This window comes from Echiichthys vipera (assembly GCF_963691815.1).
Source record: "Echiichthys vipera genome assembly, chromosome: 12".
Taxonomy (NCBI): domain Eukaryota; kingdom Metazoa; phylum Chordata; class Actinopteri; order Perciformes; family Trachinidae; genus Echiichthys; species Echiichthys vipera.
In genome coordinates this window covers 7,400,469-7,418,637 of record NC_139837.1, presented here as the reverse complement: position 1 = coordinate 7,418,637, position 18,169 = coordinate 7,400,469, and the positions used below count along the sequence as shown (strand labels likewise).

The 18,169-nt window shown below is 42.4% G+C and overlaps 2 protein-coding genes across 2 annotated transcripts; both read left to right on the top strand.

Moving 5' to 3' along the window:
* Nucleotides 1-401: 401 nt before the first annotated feature.
* Nucleotides 402-2,302, top strand: myct1b (myc target 1b; the record flags this gene model as incomplete). The annotated part of the gene is given in 4 exon segments (XM_083923653.1): nt 402-459; nt 462-514; nt 518-629; nt 1,536-2,302. Coding segments are annotated over 4 exon segments (720 nt in total). The 3' UTR covers nt 2,033-2,302.
* A 1,515-nt stretch (nt 2,303-3,817) lies between these two features.
* tulp4b (TUB like protein 4b) lies at nt 3,818-16,686 on the top strand (the record flags this gene model as incomplete). Its single annotated transcript, XM_083924939.1, is given in 15 exon segments — nt 3,818-3,866; nt 6,702-6,971; nt 7,711-7,839; nt 8,020-8,181; nt 8,438-8,707; nt 8,709-8,817; nt 9,183-9,349; nt 9,604-9,828; nt 9,953-10,187; nt 11,368-11,509; nt 11,589-11,733; nt 12,054-12,147; nt 12,234-12,377; nt 12,483-15,826; nt 16,570-16,686. Coding segments are annotated over 15 exon segments (5,571 nt in total). The 5' UTR covers nt 3,818-3,848.
* Between the last annotated feature and the right edge of the window lie 1,483 nt (nt 16,687-18,169).

The window sequence follows — 18,169 nt, the reverse complement described above, 5'->3', positions numbered from 1 at the left end:
CTGGATATATTTATATATAAAGGGAATAGTTTTACCAGATTATTGTATCGGCAGCTGCTGGTAAAGTCAGCCTTCAGACTCAAGTGAAGTGGGAACAGTGCAACAATTGAAGGAAATCCCCACAGAGACTGAGAGCTTGATAGCCTTCAGACTCTCAGTGGATGGTTAGACTTCCATGGTTTAGCTTATCCAGGACCTCGTCAAGACACTTTTTACATCAAAGGCTCTAATTTTCTTACAGTCCAAACCAGAACTTGATCAGGCAATAGTGAAAATGTCAACACAAGAAAACATGACTTTACTTAAGCCAATGAAACCATTGTTGAAAGTATTGATCCCAAGGAAATGATGCAAAAGGAAACAACCCTGCTTCCCAGTGTTATGTCCCACACAGATAAGCAATGCACTTGCTAATTTTAAAGCCAGAAAGGGAAGGAAGCATGACAGCAAAGTTTCCGCCATACCAAACACTGTAGAGGGAGAAAAAAGTAGAAAGCCTGTCTTGGGAAAAGCTTAGTGTTCGTCTGTCTGCTTGGAGTCGGTGTGGAGTCTAACACCAGCTTATGGTGGAATAATGGCACATAATGAAACACATCCACTTTTGGAGATACTAAAGTCATTTAATCTTGGTGAGTGTATGTTTGTTTCTTGGGACGATCTATTTCCCAAATAAGTTTAAAGTTGCATGTTATATTATAAAAATGCAGATGCGATCTTTAATTAATACAAGAATATCTCTGTATGAAAGTATGCACCACGTATTTCGAACAAATTTCCAGAAAACATATTATTTTAAATCGCAGCTTTTCTTGCTCTGCTTTTTATTAAGTTAAACCCGGGGCTCTGTATCTGTCTTTGCTGTAACTGCACTGTAAAGTTTCATCCTCAGTTTCTTCTGTTTTATTTATCTATCTATTCTATTTAGCTTGTTTTTTTATTTTCTATTTAATTGAATGCTTTTAAAATCCTATTTATATGTTTTTTTTCTCTGTTATGTGCCTATTTATTTCTTATAATAAGCACTTTGAAATGCCTTGAGGTGCATAAAAACTTTTGTGGTCCATATCCATTTAGTCCAAGAAAAGTTTCCCAAAAGAGACAATTAAGTTGAATTTAATTTAATTTACAGTACAGCGACACCATTTCAGAAAGAACGTGACAAGTGGAGTTGTTATTTCAGTTTGTGCTTCAACATAATGATACTACATAGTGAACCTAGGTGCAGGTATGATGTAAGATTTTATATAACACTGTGCCGATTATAGCCGTCCAGCAACAGTAAATCAATAAAAAAGAACAACATTTCCTGAAACAAATCTGGCACATATGAGATGTATTTTATTCAGCTGATGCAACTGCTCCTGCTCTGTGCTAATACGGTTTTACGTTTAACTTGAACAGCAACTGAAACCATCTGGGGAAATAATCTTCCCCATTTTTAGAACAACACAATGCATCCTGCCTCATATTCAACTAAACTCTACCCCTGTTATTTCCCTTTTTCTGATACTGCATTGATTTATTTTCCTCCCCAGGTGATATGATTCTGGCGTTCTGTTTATCTGTGCTTGTGGGTCTGCTGCTGGGTGCTCTGGTCTATGTCCTGTTGACCTGGGCATCCAGGCGCCAGGCCACCGCCAGGATCACCAGGCGCTCAAAAAAGAGATCTGGCACATCACAGACACCCGTGAGCAACCAGCTCGGCCTTTACAGGAGCACTTTTCTGAGCGTCTACAGACAGCCCTCTCTGGAGCCAGTGGGCCCTCTGGGGATTAAGCCCGGCGAAGAGACCTCCACCTTTCGCCCGGTGGCCAAGAGAAGCAGGGCTGCCCTGGAGATGGGAGAGGACACTCTGGTCACCATGTCTGAGGACACAGCAGCTTCAAACTCATCGGATTCAACATCCCTCGTGCCAAACAAGAGACATTCCTTCTGGTTGGGCAACAACGGACTTAAAGGATTCCTACCCTCACAGACTCCCCCTCCTGCGTACGACAGTGTCATCCATGCCTTTGAAGAGACTTGCACTTGAATCTGTCCACATAAATACAAGAGGAACTGAAAAAAGGGGAATGTTCTGGGGTTACACTGGGCTTTCAAACTGTGCTCTGCTATTTGTCGGACCATTTCTGCCGTTTTTAAGTCTAAAGCAGTGCCCTTAAATGAATAATGTCTCAGCTCACTATTATATAATGAGATATCAGGGGTGCAACTAACGATCATTTTCAAAATCGATTAATATGCTTGCAGTTCTAATATGTTTGTCACCTCTGCAGAACATATCATATGGGTGGACTTTACTCTGATCACATGAAGATGAGGGAAACACTGTGAGCTGGATAGTTATATTATCTAATATCACAATAAAGATTTAATGATGTTTTGATTCCAGTGCTTGTGCTTTTTGTGCATAAATGAAACAAGATAAACCAGTTTAATTAAAATAAGTATAGTGTTGTCATAGGCTATTTATATGTGAAAATGTTTATATTAGCTTACCTGCTTAATTAATAGCTTAACATTGTGGTAGGAGGGACAATCAGTTTGCAGCAAACATCAAGGTCTTGTGTCAAGAATGTCACTTCAAGTTACATTACAAAGACGGGGTGCGCCTTACGAGGTTGCCATTATGAAAGAAACCCCCTTTTGAGCTGCAGCATTAAAGCTAGTATTGATTATAGTGGACTGTAGACCAGAGTCCATATCAGAATGTATTAAATTATGGCTAAACTATACATAATAACCTTCAGTGATACTTGACAGGTTTACTGGGTGTGTTGGTGCTTTCGTTTACACTGTATTGGAAGTTCGGGGGTCTATTTTCCGTGCTACCTTCCTCATGGCAACCCGTTTTAAAGCCACAACCCCAAAGTGCGCCAGCGGAATAGCGCCTGGCAACACGACCGCACTGTACGCCGACTGCCTCTGGATCCATAACGTTGTCACAGCGGTGTCAGGTTCGTGCAACTCTTCATTATTTGTCTATATAACAACCTATTTGATGAAAGCACTTCTTTATTTTCCACCGCAGCTTATTGGTCTCATCGGCATTGGCTCATTCAGACTGCTGCATGCGGTCAGCTGGGCTCCAAGACGCCTTTGAATGAGACATTCAGTTGATGTAACGTGTAATGTAGTAAGAGACCTTTACAGAGGAGGTGGTGAGTCCATCACTGCGACTTTTATCAGATGCTGTGAATCTACATTCTTCAAAGAAAGAGGGAGATTATTGTTTTAATAATTGTTTGATTGAAATGTTAATATTCCATTCTTATTAGATTACGTTAACGGGCATTTTTGATGTATAATTTGAGGTATAGGAGTTAACATCCTTGCCTGGCTGCTCTGGTGTTTGACGTAAAATAGCCAGAGCGGACAGTATCAGTACCCATGGAGACTGCGAGTGCGCTGATCTCCAATGCAGTGTTGCTGTTGCATAGAGACCGAGAACAAATGTGAATTTCAAGGTTGATGCATTGAATGACAACGCGACTATTTTAAGCAAGAACCACCTCTCTGTCTCTGTCTCAGATGATCTTACGTGTTGAATAATGGTGTTTTTTTAATTTGTGTTAATTACAGGGTCCATACTCTCCAGAGTCACATCAGGAAGACATGGGGTGGGCCACTGACATCAAAGAAGCCTCACATCATTTCATGGCAAAACTCTGAAGTGCAGTGCTGTTAGATTTGAAATGAACGTAGAGCTGGACAACATCTTGCTGTAAGATGCATTTTACTGCCCCTTACATTTGATTGTAAGCAGCAGGAGCAGAGCAGCCATTACCCTTCAGTGCATCATCTGAATGTAAATATGGACACCGTCAATGGAGGAATATTAACTCAACATGTCCAGGAACTATGAGGTGAGTTGAATTGCTTTCATATCAGAAACAAATCTTGCAGTCATTTACCAGCAGTTTTATAAGATATTCTTACATATTATGCTATCTAAATTCAAGCGGGCGAGTCAGTATAAACTCAACCTGTGCAGCCAAACATTATTCAGATTTACATGACTTGGTTTTAAATTGTAGAGGAGATCCTGAAGTTTCCAAAGAAACCAAGTAAGTCAGACAAATGTTTGTTAAATGTGTTACACGTGATGCACAATACACGATGGCTATTCATGAAATTGTGCAGCCAAAAAAACGCTAAGCATTGGGTTTGACTATTGTACTTAGTGCAAACACGACACTTGAGTGAATAGATGAAACAAGGAGATAAGAAATATTTGATACTGTCGAATATTGGAATAAGATGAATGTGACAAGACATAAAATGGGTTTTAATGGGAATTGTACTTCAAAATATGCATGTGAGACCTTTAGGACAATTTGTTTTCAGTCTGTGTCAGTTCAGTGTCAGCAGATTGGACAAGGTTGGAAGTGAATGCACTCTGTCTGAGCTATAACAAATCAAAATGAACAGATACAGCATTGGGTTAAACAATCGTGTCATCCCTATGTTCCCAGGGTTCTTATTGTAAGAGATTGGTCTATCTTTGCAGTTGAGATTGCAAAAGCACAACCGAGATGGATTCAAATGCAGATTGAGTGGAGAACATCCATCCAGCTACTGTGGAGATATCCGTGTTTAAAGTCAAGAAAATTGTCAGTTGCAAATTTGAGGGCGTAGGTTTCAAGGGATATAACATCAGTAGGCTATAAGCTGTAAGTGGGTGATTTATTTTCTTTCCGGGGGAAAAATACATTGAACATCTCGTAAAAAAGGCATTTCTGAAAACATTAAACCATTTTGAAAGATCTTCTTAATGAGTCATATGAGGAGGATATTGAGCTGGAGAACATAGGACCCTGGGAACTTAAATATTTATATAATGCTTTTAGTTTTAGTTTGTGAAAATAATAAAAAAAGACAGCCTGTAGTGATGATGTCATCATAGAGACGAATCTTGGAGCGGCTCCACTGACAGTGAATAATAGAACAACAGCCAGAACACTTTGCAGCAGCCATGGTGATTTTGCTGGTATAAGAGCACATTTAGTGATTCACTGTTGCAAGCTCTGCTCACTCAAGTGATGGAGCGTCTCAAACATAGAGTGGATGATCGAGGCTCTTGTTTCAGTCACATTAGATTCAGATGAAGTAGCTCTGTAAGGTTGATTATATGTACTATAGGTGTTATAAGCTATTGGCGGATGCAATTTCTCATCTTTTACACAGCATTATTATTTTAACGTCAAACCCATCCTACTGTTCTTCACTGATCAGATTACTCATTCGATCCTTGTCTTGGTATCAAGAAAAAGCTCACGACAACATCCATTTAATGGCTGTTCTGGACCTTTCCATCGTTTGCCCAGTTGACAAGGAAGTGTAGATGTTGAAATTTCCATTTTTCTTGACACTATAAGGACTTCTCATCCACGTTTGCTTAAAAGTTCAAATTGAAAGTTAATTAATTACCTTGAAAACCCTAATAGACGACGTCAACGCAAGGTCCAAAGTGAGACTTCTGTGAACTGTTTCCAAGGTCAAGAAGGAACTTTGTCTCAACTATTTAATGCATTGTTTTACTGGGCTTCTAGTATTCCCATTCTTGTTGTTGCTAATGTACCCAGAACCAAGCTTGTCACAAGGGAGAGCGAGAATGGCAAGGGAATTGCTGAAATGCAGGCAGTTGAGGGAGCAGAATCATTTCAGTGGTTTTTGTTAAAGCTAGGGCAGGGGTAGGCAATTCGGGTCCTAGAGAGCCACTGTCCTGCATGTTTTAGGTTTCTCTCTGCTCTAACACACCTGAGTCTAATGATGTGCTCGTTATCAAGCAGCTGCTGCTTGTCACAGTTTGATTATTGTTAGAATCAGGTGTGTTAGGGTAGGGAGAAACCTAAAACATGCAGGACAGTGGCTCTCTAGGACCGGAATTGCCTACCCCTGAGCTAGGGTATGAAAAGGTTTACAGGTACTGGTGGTTTGAAGCACAATTTTGATGGTCTGGCAGGAAATGAATAGAACTGGGCCTGTACTTGAACTGAGAAGGTAATGAGGGAGGAGTTGGGCAGTGAAGGCCAGGCAGCTGTAGGGTAGATAAGGGAAGTGCGAACAGGTGTGTAGATGGGTGGGGCAGTCAGGTGATGGGGAAAGTAGGGAAAGTCTGAGGGCATCTATTGGTTGAAAGGAAAATGGCAATGACGAGGCCTTGGGAATAGGGAATGTGGCTTGAGAGGAGAGACAGAAATGAGACATACATGTTTTTTTGTACTGTCCTTACAGCATACTGTTGCATACAACTGGGACATACTGCTTCTTTATGTTATTGCACCTTGAACTTCCCCTCGGGGATCAATAAAGTATTCTGATTCTGATTCTGATATATGCTGCACAAAGGATCGTGGGTCAGAATAGCCAGAAAAGCATGACAGGTGCATACTGCATACTGCATACTGCATAATGCAACTAGATGCAGTAGGATATCCTGGTATTTTTGCCATACTGCATTTTAAATACTAGGTATTGGGACATACTAAATATTTTTCTGGTATACTAAATAGTATGGTAGTATGGGTATTTGAACGCAGGGAGAGAGACGGTGACGCAGCTTCCTAAACATTTTAAGTAATTTTAGGGTCACAGGCCGACACAAACTAATAACGTACATTGTATCTGGTTTTATGATAAGGTCAATACATTTATAAATTGCAGCTTCAACTTAACTCTTCCTCTGCTTTCCTTGCCAGCCTGGTCACTCAGTAGGGATGTTGGCTGCTGTGGAACATGGTCCCATCCTCTGCAGTGACTCCAACATCCTCTGCCTCTCGTGGAAAGGCAGGGTCCCCAAGAGTGAAAAGGACAAGCCGGTGTGCCGTAGGCGTTACTATGAGGAGGGCTGGCTCGCCACGGGGAACGGAAGAGGAGTTGTTGGGGTGACGTTTACATCGAGTCACTGCAGGAGGGACAGAAGCACACCACAGAGAATCAATTTTAATCTGCGAGGACACAATAGCGAGGTGTGGTCTTGGCTCTCGCAATAACACTGTCTTCCCTGTCTTTTTTATAATATGTTTTTAACACTTTCCAAACAAACTTTCTAACAAAACTGACATGTATTTGTATCTAACCCACCATTACAGAACCCTCTGTCCTGATCTTGACGTCATTGTTTATGGTCTTTGACGATGAGACAAAATTAGACAAAGCTTTAACGATCTACATGGGGAAATGTAACCGTTGCAGCAAGAGTTCTAGGACAAATCAATATATTTGCATATAATAAACTATAAAGCAAATAGAGGTTACATCTGACGTGTATATCAAATTAAAATAAAAATTGAAAATGTGTAAGCAGAAATTAAATAAAAACAGAGCATACGTAGTTCTAATAAGTTTTTTTTTTCACTTTGTTTATTGTAGTTTTAAACAAGTGGTGCAGTACGGTATGATATATTCAGTGACATGTACACAAACAAGACAAAGTAAACAGAATGGAACATAGTGATAACATATATTTAGAAAAAAACCCTCATTGAATACATCCAATTTACAGATTTAGATAACATCAAATATGTTTCTGTATCTTCTCTGTTTTCTGACTTTTCTTCCTACTGCTGTAGACTTTGAGAACACATTCCTTAAAAGCTTTTTTTGGGCATTGTGCTCACACTCTTTATTAATCATAAATGTTCCTCTGTGCAGAAAACCACCTGCGTTTGTGTAAAAAATTGTAATATTATTTTGGGCCTTTTGCAGGTCGTCCTGGTGCGTTGGAATGAACCCTTTCAGAAGCTGGCCACCTGCGATATGGAGGGAGGTATTTTTGTGTGGATCCAGTATGAAGGACGATGGTCTGTAGAGTTAGTGAACGACAGAGGAGCCCAGGTAGGCACTTTTTTCTGCCATCACATTCACATACAATGTATTATCCTGGTAACACATTTTATAAGAAATCTCTAATGCACGTGATGACAAAAAGAAATCCTCAGAAAGGACTTATGTATTATGACATGTGTCCTGAACACATACACAAATATCTTGAAGGTGAACATCTCTTCCCTCCAGGTGAGTGACTTCACTTGGTCACATGATGGCACTCAAGCCCTCATTGCGTACAGGGACGGCTTTGTGTTAGTCGGCTCGGTGAGTGGACAAAGACACTGGTCCTCCGAGATTAACCTGGAGAGTCAAATCACCTGTGGTATCTGGACGCCTGATGACCAACAGGTACACATTGCCTGGTTGAACTTATATGAATGACTAAGTGTATTATGTAACATTTTTTTCTGTCATGAAGCATAAAAAAATACATCTTTGATAAGAAAAATGACATGTAGGGTGAGGTTATTTTTTTGAATGCCTCAAATACAAGATGAAACAGCGTATATGATGGGCTTTTTGTGCAGCACTTATCGAGTATTTGATGCTCCAGAGCATTTTCATGAGGTCCATCCATTCAAGTTAATGTACAATGCCCCCTCAGGTCTTGTTTGGTACAGCCGATGGTCAGGTGATAGTGATGGACTGTCACGGACGAATGCTCGCTCATGTTCTGTTACACGAGTCTGATGGGATCGTGAGCATGTCCTGGAACTGCCCTGATTTCTTGGTCGAGGACAGCACAGAGAGCGACACAGACTCTGATGACAATATTCTGCCTTTAGGTACAACCCCTCCCCACTGCGGATATGACAGCTTGCTACCTTGTGTTGGCTGTGCAAAGCTAATGTACTTACTTTTCTTTGTTCTTCCAAGTGAGGAGAGTCAAGCCTTTGTTGACAGTCACCTTCTTATCAGGAGATATCAGTTTAATGAACAACTATGACGACCTCTCTCCTGCCGTAATTCGCTCAGGGCTCAAAGGTATGAAAATCTATGTTACATTGACATTTACAAGCATATGCATAAATTGTATTGATCATATAGGATTAGATAAGATATTGTCCAGAAAGAAATTCAATCTTGGACACATAAACATACAGTATCTGTTGTTGCATATACAACATAACATCAAGCAAATACACAGACCGTCACCAGTCAACAAACTGCACACTGCCCGATGCATGAGACATCGTAATAGTCATCATAAAGGAGAACATAATATGTGCAGTGAGGGTGAACAGCCTAATTAACATATAAACATCTTAAAAATGGACATGCGTACAGCTGAGGTAAAAACAGCGTGTGACCCATAACACATTAGTTTCTTCCACTCCTTGACTCCACAGATGTTGAAGCGCAGTGGTGCTCCCAGGGAGACCTCCTGGCTGTCGCCGGCATGGAGAGACACGGGCTTCCTGTCGACTCTGCCTGCTCATCCATCATGAGGAATGCCCTTGTTAAGTTCTATAATGTCCAAGGAGAGCACATCTACACTTTGGAAACACCGGCACAGGTTAGTCCTGTTTAAATTGAGGGATATAATAGTTGTCTAGACAAGTTAGGTACACATTCCCACAGGAAAGGCTATACAGTACGGGTTTTGTACACTGCAGATTGTTATTGTGACGGTGTGAAGTGCAAAAGAAAAACAGACAGTACTGGAAAGATGAAAAAGATGAATCAGTAATGTAAGCTATATGATGAATAGATGCAGTAAATCTAAACTGATTACTCAGGAATGCTTTTATTCTGAAAATTGTTTTTCAGAGACCCATCACCACCATCTGTTGGGGACACAGAGACTCTCGTCTGTTCCTTGCATGTGGACCAGCGTTGTACGTGGTGCGTGTGGAGCACAGGGTGGCCAGCCTCCAACTTTTGTGCCAGCAGGGCATCGCCAGCGCCCTGCGTGAGGAGAAAGATGTGGGGAAACTGAACATGCCCTCGCTGCTCTGCTCTTATGTCACCACTGCTTTTATACCAACCATCAAGGTGCATTGATCTCATAGACAGCTTCTTACAAACTTTGTTAATGCAAAATGCAAAACTGCTGACTGAGACATGTTTTCATTTGAGTATCCAGAAATCCTTCAGCCCTTTCCTCTCTTTGTCCTAGCCCCCAATCCCTGACCCCAACAACATCCGCGACTTTGTCAGCTATCCCACTGCTGGGAACGAGAGGCTTCACTGCACCATGAAGCGAGCAGAGGACAGCCCTGAGTCAGGCGGACCCTGCTACACTCTCTACCTAGAATATTTAGGAGGTCTGGTGCCCATTCTCAAAGGAAGGCGCATCAGTAAACTCCGGCCCGAGTTTGTCATTATGGATCCAAAGATGGACAGCAAAGCAGGTGGGCTTCGACCTTACAGTCTCATAGTGACACTTTCTTTGATAGATATAAATTGCATTGAAAAGAGATTACATTGATGTCTGTGGATTATCCAGAATAACCACAAATGAAACATTACCTCCTCTCCTGTATTGGTGTGTTTAGTAGGCATATATCTCAAGACCACAGCTCATAAACATGTTCAGATAGCACAAACAGTGGTGTTGTAGTGGAGGGTATATGCAGGTATACGGGGTAACCCTGCCTCTTTTTCTGGCAGTTTACAGTATACCAACATGTCAGTCATTCAATAGAAGTATACACCCACTTCCTCCTATCTAACCTACCCATCTACCTAGTAGTAGGCCCACCTTATCCGCTGTCATCTCTGAGCACAAGGGGGGTTGATGAGATAGTCCTAATACATTTTGTGTAATCTGGGTAAGCTGACTAGTTCAATAAATAGTTTCACATCCTTTGAAATAAAAGGATTGGCCCTTTTGTTGAGTGTTAAATGAAAAGATACCACTCATGTCTGTATGCTCAAAGAGCCAGGAGAAAGTTCACTTAGCTTGACCACTGTAAGCAAAGGGAAACAGCTAGCTTAAGTTTTGCTACTTAAATTAACATGGCATAAAGTATTATAACTTGGAAAAAATATTTTTTAATGAATTTAACTTTGGACAGAGCCTGCTGCTTCCAGACTTTATGCTAGGCTAAGCTAATCAGCTAGCGGTAGATTTATATGTAACGGGCAAACATGAGTGGTATTAATGTCATTAAACTATCGCCAAGAAGAAAAATGTTCTTTAAAAGAGGTGAAATACTGATGAATGAAGCAATAAGGTACTAAAACCACTTTAGAAAATCCAAATGGTATCCAAGTTCAGACATTTTGTTCCTTGTCATCTTGAAATTATATAAGCCTGGGTCATCTCTTTAAACCTGTGCTCCATTTTAAAACAACTGCACATCAGCACAAATACAGACTCTAGTGATGACTGCTCTTCTCTGATGTAACATGGTCTGGGGCTTGATACAGGAATAGCTTGTATCATGACCCTGCTGCACTGACGTTGCTTTTAGCCCGTGGTCCCACCAATATTTACTTGAGTTTAATAATATTGTTTTGCAGGGGTAGTTTAATGCTAGTGTGCGGGATGATTCATTTGAAACTCAACTCTCCTGTTTGTTTTTCTAGAGGAGGTGTGTGTGAATCCCATGATCTCCTACACTGACAGCTGTAACTGCTCTGACTCCAGTGACATTGAGTTGAGCGATGAGTGGGTCGGGAAGAAGTCACCAAAGTTATCCAGAGGAAACAGGTCACCTAAACTCTACATGTCACAAATTAACATAAATTGAAGATGTCCTATATGTTAAAGGAAAATATAATTGAAGATGTGCCTCTTTGTTTCAAAGGATGAACCTGGAATCGAGAAAATCTCCAAAACTTTCACGCACCAATCATGAAGGCCAACGTTCGCCAAGGTTACCAACAAAGAAGCCTCCAATTCGGTCTCCCAGTCTGACACGTCGAGAGTTTTCTATGGATGGGATCACAGAGGTATGAGTCTGCATCCTCCACTAATGAATTACTGAAATGTCAAATATAAGTGTGTGTGTGTGTGTGTGTGTGTGTGTGTGTGTGTGTGTGTGTGTGTGTGTGTGTGTGTGTGTGTGTGTGTGTGTGTGTGTGTGTGTGTGTGTGTGTGTGTGTGTGTGTGTGTGTGTGTGTGTGTGTGTGTGTGTGTGTGTGTGTGTGTGTGTACAGTATTTCCTTTCTTTTACTACCTAGTATATCACAACAGTAGGCTCATGTCAGTTCTTGATTCATTTGTCCCCCACCAATGACTGTCTTCTGTTTCCTTTGCTTCCTTTGCAAAGCACAACTACCTTGCTCAAGTCACGTCCAACATATGGGGGACAAAGTTTAAAATTGTTGGACTTGCTTCTTTTCTCCCTGCCAATCTTGGAGCTGGTAAATGTTACAAAGACCACACATACACATCATGTTGAGGACTCTGATTAGTTTAACATTCACCAGGACTTTTCTCTATGTTTCAGTCATCTATAAGACAAGTTTGCTTCATCTGCAACCGAGACAGATGACAATCTACCTTCCAGAAGTGCGAAAGATTTCTCATGACTTTATGAGCCTCCCTGTGTTCAACCCGAATGTGTTCAGTGAGGATGAGGATGACCTACCAGGTGTGAATGGATATTAAGCACATTTATTTTCAATGTACCAGTCTTATTTTTATATATATTTATACTAAAGGTCACTTACACAGTTCCCCTCTGTGTTTTATAAAGTGATGGGGCCATCTGGAGTGGCAGGAGACAATCCTCCCTGTACAGTCAACATTCCCATTGCTCCCATCCACAGCCCGGCTCAGGCAATGTCTCCAACTCAGAGTATCGGCTTAGTTCAGTCTCTTCTGGCCAATCAGAACATCCAGCTTGATGTCCTGACCAACCCTACAGCCACAGCAGCAGCTGCAGCTGCAGCAGCGGCAGCAGCTTCTGTCCCTGTTACTGATCATGGACAGGACACAGTTACATCACCGTATCCAGTGCCAACTAGATACTCAAACCCGGGTCAAGTGATCTTCAATGGGCTGGAGATGGGTCCTCTTCTTCCTGGTACTCTTCCTCCCCCACCTCCACCCCACCATCTCCCACCACAGCCTCACCCGCAGCGGTCTCATTCACAGCAGCCTCGCCAACTGCCATCCAAACAATCACAGCAAATGCAGACACAGCAACAGAAAATGCATCATCAACAGCAGCAACAGCAGCAGCAACACCATCATCAGTCAGCACAGCAGCAACAACAGCAATTACAGCAGCAACAGTTACAGCAGCAACAGCTACAGCAGCAACAGCAACAGCTACAGCAGCAGCAGCAACAGCTGCAGCAACTGCAGACACTACATCAACAGCAGCAGCAGCAGCATCAACACCAGATTCAGCAACACCAACAAATCCAACAAAATCCAACGCACCAACAAATTCATCACCAACAGCAAATCCAGCAGCAGCAACAACAGATGCAGCTGCAGCACGAACAGATGCAACAACAGCAGCAGCAGATGCAACAGCAGCAGCAGCAGATCCGGCAACAGATCCAGGAGATGAGGCAGCAGCAGCAGCAGCTCCAGCAGCAGCATCAACAGATCCAGCAGCAACATCAACAGATGCAGAGGCAGCACCAACAAATGCAGCAGCAACTGAAGATGCAGATGACGCTGCCCCCTCCTCCAACTGGCTATCCAACCATTTCATTACACCAAATTCATCTTCTGCCTCCTCCACCCACCACTGAGCCTGGGTTCAGGGGGGAGCATGGACACACTTTAAAGCCAAGTCTCCCGCGAACTTTACCTCCCTTCAGTGACATGGATGGATCTGTGGAGCTACAGATGAGGAAGGTGAATCCCCCTCCTCCATACCCGGGCACTGTGGTGTCTATAGCGACAGCTACAGCCGTTGCTACGCCTCAAACTCTTGTCACAAACTGTGACAGCCCAAGTGTCCTGGCGCCAGACCCCTGCTTGAAGAAGGATGAATTTTTGCTTCACCCTGTCACTTTACAGTACCCAACACCTCTGGGGTATGAGAGGATCACGACCTTTGACAGCAGTGGCAATGTGGAGGAGGTTTGTCGGCCACGCAGGCGCCTCGTTCGTAACCAAAATGCATATGCTGTCCATGGCATCGGAGGCTCTGCCACACTCAAAGTCACTTCCTCTGAGAATAAAAAAATCCAGCTTCCCTACAGCTCAGCAACATTGAGTCGTCTCTCTGTTCCTCGATACTCAATACCTAGTGGAGACCCTCCTCCTTACCCTGATCCAGCCAATCAAGTAACTTCTACACTTCCTCCTCCCCAGAGAATGGATAGCAGTCTGATCCATGCCACTCTACGTCGTGACCGCAGGGACGTGGGACTGAAAGTGCCACAGATGATGGAAAGCTCAAGAACCCTACCCACCAAGGCTAAAATGAACAGTGCACTAGCACTTACCTACCAACAGAGGGTACCCACTGCATTGTACACATGCACACAGTGCAGCAGTAACAGCAGCAGCACTAGTGTCAGCGTCAGTGGTGGTGGAACTACAAGTAGTGGCATCGCAGGTGGCACGGTGGTAAGGCAGGACTTTCCACCAGGTAAAGGAGCACATCACAGTACCATTATCGTGCACTCCAAAAGTACCACACCTATGGCCTCATCTTACAGTTTGCTGAGTGCTGTTGATAACAGCAGGGACAGAACAGTGTATGTTAACTCTGCCTTTACTGAAGATGAGACTTTAAATCAGCAGTGTCACCTTGAAAAATCTGTCCGTCAGCTGACACTCGGCGATGTGAGTTTGACAGTTAAACGCCCTCCGCCTTACCAGTGGGACACCTCCACCACAGAGGAGTTCTGGCTCACTCCAGAACAAACCATGTTAGGTCCTCCACCAGGACCTCATAAACCGCCTCCGCTCATCATCAGTCAAGCGCAGCATCTGGACATGACTCGGCTACCATTTGTCCTCACGACTAAACCTCCAACCAGTCAGACCACGAGCACTCTTACTTTCCCATCAGGTTACCAGATATCTCTCTCGCCTTTTCCTCCGAGTGTGGGTCACGGGGGTCCTCCACTTCAGACCTTACAGAACCCTCCACCACCACAGTGCTCTCCAAATGAAGTGGTGGGTTCAGTCCCTTTTGCTCAGCAGGAACCCAACTTGGTCTTACCACCAGGTTATCCTCCAAGTCTCGCTAACTTGGCCTGCTGCCCTCTCCCTCCAATGTATCCAGGAGCCAGCTCATGTGCCGGACTTCAGCTGCACCCTGTCAGCCTTCACCCATGGAACCCGTATCCCTGCCCGCCTCCGTTGCAGGACCCTCCAGCACCTCCTCTCCCCACCAAAACTCATCAGATTTTAGAGAAGCCGATTCTCTCGCCACCTCCTCCTTCTGGGCCACCCCCACCACCCCCTCTCCCCCCTCCTCCTCCACCTACTGAGCTACCACCATCCAAAAGTGCCACAGAGGATCTAGCAGAATCTGCCAACAACTTTCTAGAACCATCATCCCTGAATGAAAGCCCTGTGCCACATGAGTCAGAGCGCTTCAACAGGAAGAGCCGCAAAAGACTGGACAGCAGAGCCGAGGAAGCCAACATGACCACCGTCTCTGAGGGCAAATCGAGAAAGGAAGGGCGTGCGCTCTCTGACTTCAACACTCTTATTTCCAGCCCAAGGCTTGGCAGCAGAGAGAAGAAGAAGCCCAAGGGGCAGAGAGAGCAACTCAACAAAACCAAGAAGATGAGCAGGACAACAAATGAGTTCCAGGATAGCTCAGAGAGTGAGCCAGAGCTGTTCATTAGCGGGGATGAGCTCATGAACCAGAACCAGAGTAGTAAGAAGAGCTGGAAGAACAAGCGCAGCCTGCGTATGGCGAGTGAGCTGGAGGAGATCAAGTGCCGCAAGGCAAATGAAAGAGAGGACCGTAGTTTGGGAAGCCAAGGATTCGTCTATGTTATGGCCAATAAACAACCATTGTGGAATGAAGCCACCCAGGTCTACCAGCTTGATTTTGGAGGACGAGTCACACAGGAGTCGGCAAAGAATTTTCAAATTGAGCTGGACGGTCGACAGGTAATGAGATAAGCAATCCTAAATAATTTGGAAATGTAGGGCTGGACAATATGACCAGAATCTTCTAATCCGATATAGGTCATTTTATATCTCGATAACAAGATATATCACGATATAGTATGTTCTCTGGTAATTCAATACATAAATAATCTATATAAAATAACCACATGGTAAAGCCTATTTTTGTAGACTTCAAATAAAGAAACAAATGAAAAGTACTGAGTAGTTTCAACTTCAGTGCAAAATGTAAACTGAAATCATTTCACATCAGTTAAAAAAAAAATTGAGTGAGTATGTGCTTGTTTGGATAATGTAATGGTGTATCACGATGTCTCAATATATGATTTCATCACGTTATGATTACATTGATTTATTGCCCAGCCCGACTGCAATGAGAAGTCAGTTGCTCTTTAAGTTTATGGCAGAAGATTTTGCTGCTTTTACTATATTACTATTACTATTCCTAAAACAGTTTTTGTACTCAAATGTAGCAAATATTCATTGTTTCATGGTTTCAAATGTGATGACGTGCAGCTTTTCTTGTTTGAAATTATTCTGAATATCTTTGAGTTGGTCAGACAAGAAATGTAAGTATCTCACCTCTGTGGAAAAGTGTGGTCTGCGTTTTTCTGTATTTTCAGACAAGAAAATCATAAAATTACTAAATCTTTAATGCCAATAATCTTTACTTGTTGGTTGATTCGTGCTTCCTGAAACGCCTTCACCTTCTCTGTCTCTTTTAGGTGATGCAGTTCGGGCGAATTGACGGGAATGGCTATATCTTGGATTTCCAGTATCCTTTCTCAGCAGTGCAGGCATTTGCTGTCGCCCTGGCCAACGTGACTCAAAGGTTGAAGTGAAAAGGTTTTGTGCTGTCGTTGACTAATTCAAAAGAAGGCCACAACGGTCGAGTACCCCGGTGTGTGGGGCTCGGGCTGGCGAGATGTCGGTTCTGTGGTGGTTCCTTTTTAAGATACAAGTTGGTCTTGCACACGCAGACGATTTACAATCAGTCTGTCAAGGTGTTCATGGAGACTACACCAGTCACTCCATCGTTTCTAGTTCATATGGTGAATGTACTCAAGCTGATTTTATTTATTATTCAAATGTTATTTAGTGAAGTAAAAGCTGTCAACCTTCCCTGGATAAAAAGCAGTGTGGAGATTTAGTGCCGTATGTGGTGCCAAAGACATTTTCCCTCTCTTAAAAAGATGGCTAGTTCAGTGTATTTCAAACTAGTAAATATTGTATTTATGTTTGTGATGTTAATAAAAAATGTATACATAACAAATACCTACATTGTTAGGTGCGATGGCATTCAAAATTGCAAATACATTTTCACAAAGCCATACCATATCTGATGAAACACAGCACTATTTTAAGTCATTTTTAGTTTATTTAATTAAGTAAACGAATAATAAGGTTTTATTGTGGATATGAAACTGATTGTTATTGTTTTTTTCCCCAGATACATTTATTTGTGTCTTTATTCTTTATTCAATTCCCATTTGTTCAAGTTTTAGTCTGTTTTGTTTGTTAAATATCTACATTATGTTCAAATTGCTGAACATGCAATAGAAGAATATATTGATTCTGCGACTGCAACATGAAGCGTTGACAACAGTTTACCATAGTTTGTATATTTTCTATTCATGACGCTTCTATGAAGTGTTGCAATGAACATAGTAAATCATATTCTCCTGGCCGCAAATCATGATTCAGTCAGAGTCGTTAAGATCTGGCAATGTATCCTTCATTTTTTCATCCGTAAATGTACACGTTCCTTTACGTTTCCAAACTCCCCTCTACTATAGTGAGTAATGGTTGACAATACGTTTACGTGCAGAATCGTCAAACGCAGTTGAAGTTAGCGGGGAAGGTGTAGGAAAATGTCCCCATCCCCACAGACACAGAGATCCTGTCAGAGAATCTCAAACTTGGTTGGCTCGGTGTTGTTGTCTCTGGGTGTTTATGACGCTACTACATCAGTAGTTTGCCTCGTTGGGAATCAGTGCTGCTTTAGATAGATAGAGCTTGTGTGCAATAACGCTGCCTACATAGAACTGATGTTGTACTTGCAAAAGAAAATACAAAGCTGCTTGCGCTGTGTATTTAGTAAGTGACTTAACATCATTATATGCTTAGAAAATTGTGCTTATATGTTGCTGATTTCGGTAATTTCACCTTTGCTTTAACATGGTACCAAAAGTTCTTTGATGTTTCGCTTGTAGAAAAAAGAATGAGAACAAAAAACTTGCAAAGAAATAGCAACATATTCATTCAAGTTGTTACGATTTACTGTTCGTAGGAGTGAGATTTATGTAGATTTGGTGCTAATGTATA